The sequence below is a fragment of the Tupaia chinensis genome, unplaced genomic scaffold (genome assembly GCF_000334495.1).
Source record: "Tupaia chinensis unplaced genomic scaffold, TupChi_1.0 Scaffold000037_4, whole genome shotgun sequence".
Lineage (NCBI taxonomy): Eukaryota > Metazoa > Chordata > Mammalia > Scandentia > Tupaiidae > Tupaia > Tupaia belangeri.
This window is the reverse complement of record NW_006159487.1, coordinates 1,370,995-1,375,231: the sequence shown is the minus strand read 5'-3', so window position 1 is coordinate 1,375,231 and position 4,237 is coordinate 1,370,995. Positions and strand designations below refer to the sequence as shown.

The 4,237-nt window shown below is 67.3% G+C and overlaps 1 protein-coding gene across 1 annotated transcript in view; it reads left to right on the top strand.

Annotated features, from left to right (window-relative positions):
- Window positions 1-4,237, top strand: part of KIRREL3 (kirre like nephrin family adhesion molecule 3) — a 395,674-nt gene that overhangs the window by 372,876 nt on the left and 18,561 nt on the right. The window contains exons 12-13 of the mRNA XM_006140642.3: window positions 1,169-1,296; window positions 1,926-2,052. Coding sequence (XP_006140704.1) covers window positions 1,169-1,296; window positions 1,926-2,052 — 255 coding nt within the window. The remainder of the gene's footprint in view (window positions 1-1,168; window positions 1,297-1,925; window positions 2,053-4,237) is intronic.

Sequence of the window (4,237 nt, the reverse complement as noted above, 5' to 3'; positions counted from 1 at the left end):
CCCTCACCCCGGCCAGCCCCTCACCCCGGCCCAGCAGGCGGTTCTGTGGCTTTCTATGTCCCACTCTCACTGGTTGCCTGCCTGCGGTCTGGGCCCCACCTGCTCCCTTCAAGGGGCACTGAGACCTGCCTGGCTCTCTGCACCTGGGCCGCCTGGCCTGACCCCAGCACTGCACCCTCTGCGGACCAGGGCAGGGTGGCAGGCCGAGTGGGGGCCTGCTGGGGAAGGGGAGAAGCTGCCAGCAGGGCCCTCCAGCACTCGGCAGGTCAGAGGCCAGGAGCTGGTCTCGTGTGGGCAGAGAGGGAGGCAGGGGCACCACAAGACGGTCCTGGCTGAGTCCTGGGTGGGGAGGCCCGGGAGGAGCCCAGGAGGCCAGCCCGCACCTTCAGTCCTTGTCCCAGGGAAAACCATCTGCTTATTGATTCAGCACAGAGCGCTGCACAGGGAGAATTCAAGGTCTGAGAGACTGCCTTCGCTCTGGGCCATGGGTGCTGCCGGGCCCTCCCTGTGGCCTCCCGCGGCCTCAGCAGCCCCTCCGGGCTGCCAGCCCTGTGGCGGAGGGCGCGTTCCCCTGGCTCCACGCCTGTTCTTCGCTGTCAGCCTGCGGCCCAAGATAGCGCCATTTCAGATAGAAACATAAGAGACAAAAAGAAGAAAGCACCCAGTTAAAACTGCACCCTGGCCTGGCTTCTTCAGCACTGCACCCTGGCCTGGCTCCTTCAGCACTGCACCCTGGCCTGGCTCCTTCAGTACTGCCGCCCGCGGGGCAGTGGCCGCGACCACGGCGGTGCCTGAGAAGGTGGCAGGAGTGGGCACTGGGGGGGTGGCCCAGGATGCAGGTGAACTGGCCAGGACACGGCAGTCAGGGTGGCCCGTGAGGCCCTGAGCTGCATGGCAGAGCCAACTCGGGCCAGAGCCTGTGCCCCGAGGCCCGGTCCCAACCAGGGCAAGGCCCACTCATGCACCGACTGAGCCATGGAGGCAGAGATCGGGCCCCAGGCCACCCCGGGAGCCCTCAGTGGGCCACCTGCCTCTCACTCGGGTCCTCTCCCGCCCCAGGCAGGCAGGAGGCACAGACCGAGGGGACAGGCCGGGCAGTGGGTGGTACAGACCAGAGGGGAGCGCTCCCCAGAGCCCTGTCACCTGAGCCCGGCCTGCTCCCCCGCAGTCGGGCCCCGGCTGAGCCAGGAGCCGCAGTCCGTGCAGGTGGACCTGGGCTCCGATGCCGTCTTCAGCTGCGCCTGGACCGGCAACCCCTCCCTGACCGTCGTCTGGATGAAGCGGGGTTCGGGTGTGGTGAGTCGGCAGCCCCCAGGCCTGGCTTCTAGGTGCTTGCTGTCCATGGGGGTCGCGAGGACCCCGGCGAGCCGGGAGGGGACAGCCCCAGACCCACCTCGCCGGAGCACAGACACCCTTAGCCTTAGCCTGAGAAGAGTGGCGAGGGGCACACACAGCCCCCATGCGCCCCTTCAGAGCCCCGTCTGCCTATCCTCTCCGAGTGCCCCTCTGGGGTGCGTGAGGTGCCCCACCAGGGGGAACGGCGAGAGCCCTGGGGTAGAGGAACCCCTCCCCACGGCCGACCTGCACCGTGAGGCGGGACCCCATCCTGCAGACAGGAAACAGCGGCAGGGCACCGCCCCCAGGCCGGGTCTGTGCAGTCCGCCTTCCCCACCCTGGCTGAACCCCGGGGGGTACTGAAATGACTTGGGACCCGGCTCAGCCCCAGGGAGTTTTCCCAGGCGTGACCAGCCTGGAAGGGGCAGCCACGGTGGAGCAGGGGGTGGCGCCCCTCCCTGTGCGAGAAGGCCTGGGGGTCCCACATGGGCCCACGCAGTGGGGCCTCCCTGTACAACCCCAGGCCACCTGCCTCCTGCCGGCACCCCCAGAGGCATTGCCCCTGCTCTCTGACCCTCCAACTCTCCTAGGTCCTGAGCAACGAAAAGACGTTGACCCTCAAGTCCGTCCGCCAGGAGGATGCTGGGAAATACGTGTGCAGGGCCGTGGTGCCCCGGGTGGGGGCCGGAGAGAGAGAGGTGACCCTGACTGTCAACGGTGAGAGGCCACAAGGGGCGGTTGGGCCAAGGGACCTTAGAGCCTTGCCAAGGGGCCATCGCAGGCCCTGGCCTTGCAGCAGCTCCACCGTGGTGGCACCTGTGAGGCCCTCTGGAGCCCTGTAGGGGCGGGGATCGGGCTGGGTGCTCTCCGGGTCACCCCGCCCTCTCTGGACCTAGGGGTGGTGGCTGCAGAATTTTGTCCTGGCCGGGTCACTGGGTGGCAATGCAGACCCCCTGCCATCCCCTGATCTGCCCGCTGTGACCTCGGGCCCTGGGACCTCTTCTCATCTCTTCAGAGGCACTGGGGGGCTCCTGTCATGTCCTGCGGGCAGGGAGCGGGCCCTGTTACAGAGATGAAAGTGACAGGCAGGAGCGTGTCTTCAGGGTGGGGTCAGCAGGTGGCCATGACTGAATGGAGGAATAGCGGGGGATGGGCAGACCAGACCTGGCCCTGGACAGAGGATCCCTCCCGCTGGGACCTAGCTCAGTCAGACCCAAGAAGTCTCGGCAGACAGACAGAGACCCCCTGCCCCTGCCAGGGTCACGCCCCTCTGCTGTCCTGGGGCTTTAGCCCCACCTAGGAGCTGCAGGCCAGGCCCAAGGGAGGCTTGCTGCATGGCCAGCCCCGCTGCATCCCCTCCCAGAGGCCACCAGGGGCCTCGCCTCCTCTCCCCCTGCAGCCCCATGTCTGCTGGTGCTACTCTCCCCAGGGCCCTGCCCTAGAGCAGGGTGAGCCACGGCCCCAGGGTGTCCCCAGCCACCTGTCATGGCAGTGCCTGATGGAGAGCCTCCTGCTTTCCTGTGTCCCCAGCATGCCACCAATGGCACCACAGGGCTAAGAATAGCAGCATCTGACCACGCCTCCATCTCCATGGCGACAGGGTAGCAGCCTTCCCTGCCTGCCTTGCCCAACACGGCTCTGTGCGCCAGGCCACCCTCCCCATGGCCTGCAACCTGCGGGGAACCCTCAGACTCACGCGTGCCTTCTGGGTCCTTGAGCCTGGGGCTATCAGAGAGTGTCCTCGGCTGGGCAGAGGAGGGGCCGACATTCTGCTGTCACCGTAGACACCCTGGCATTTCCCAGGGCATCCGGAGAGGTTTCTCCCGCAGAACCCTCCCCTGAGAAAGCCTGCCTTGGACTGGACACAGCCGGGCCCCGGCACCTGTGAGGGCACGCACCGCTGTCCAAGCAGCTCTCCCCACCCCTCCACCACCAAAGGCACTGGGCCGAGCGAGGCGGTGGTGGGTCGTGGCCTCCCCGAGGCAGGGGCTGGTTAAATGGCCAGGGCAGCTGTGAGACAGCAAAGGCCCCGGTGGGGCCCGGGCCGGTGCGAGGGGCCTGGTGTCCTATAAACATCCAGGATGAGGCCAGAAACCCCAGCCGGGACCGCTGTGGCTGTGCTGTGGGGCAAATGGGTGGGCACGGGTCTCCGCAGCATGGCTGGCCCTCACAGGCCCGCAGGAGGGCAGCAGGTGCCCGCGGGCGTCCTTTCTGTTAGGAGCCCTGCGTGCACATGCGCTAGCTCCGAGGCCCTTGAGGGAGAGGAGCCAGTTCTGGGGCACCCCTGCTCAGCCGAGCAGCCAGCAGAGTCCCTCCAGGTGTCACACCAAGCCTCTGTCTCATCAAGGGGGAGGTGCGGCCACTCTCAGAGCTCTGAGGGCAGGGCCAACCTGAGGGTCCCTTGCCCGTCACCAGCCCCAAGCTCCTGCCTCCTGCAGACACTCAGCGGGCCCTTTCCTGCCCCTCCCCAGGCTGAGAGCTGCCCGCAGAGACGCAGGTCTGCACAAGCCAGGAGGCCACTAGGCAGCCTGTGTTTGCAGCGCGCTCTGTCCCGCGTACTTTCGCCTATCCAGAACCGTGGCTCTCAGCTCGCTTCCCTCTGAATTCTGTCACCTGCATCCCAGCCATTGCCCCAGGGTGGGCAAAGGCCCCTTCAGATAGCTGGGCACACACCCAGGGCTGCCCAGGACAGATGGGCAAAGCGTGTGGCGCGGACTCCTCCAGGGGGCCTCGCCTGGCTGCCCAGGGCAGTGGCGGGCACGGCGCTCTGAGAACACACGTGCACACATGTGCAGAGCAGGTGGGATCATCTGGGCCCCCTCCAGCACCCTGGTTTCTGCTGGGTCCTGGGTGTGAGGAGCAGACCAGGGCAACTGCAACCCCCCCCCCCACCCCCGCCGAC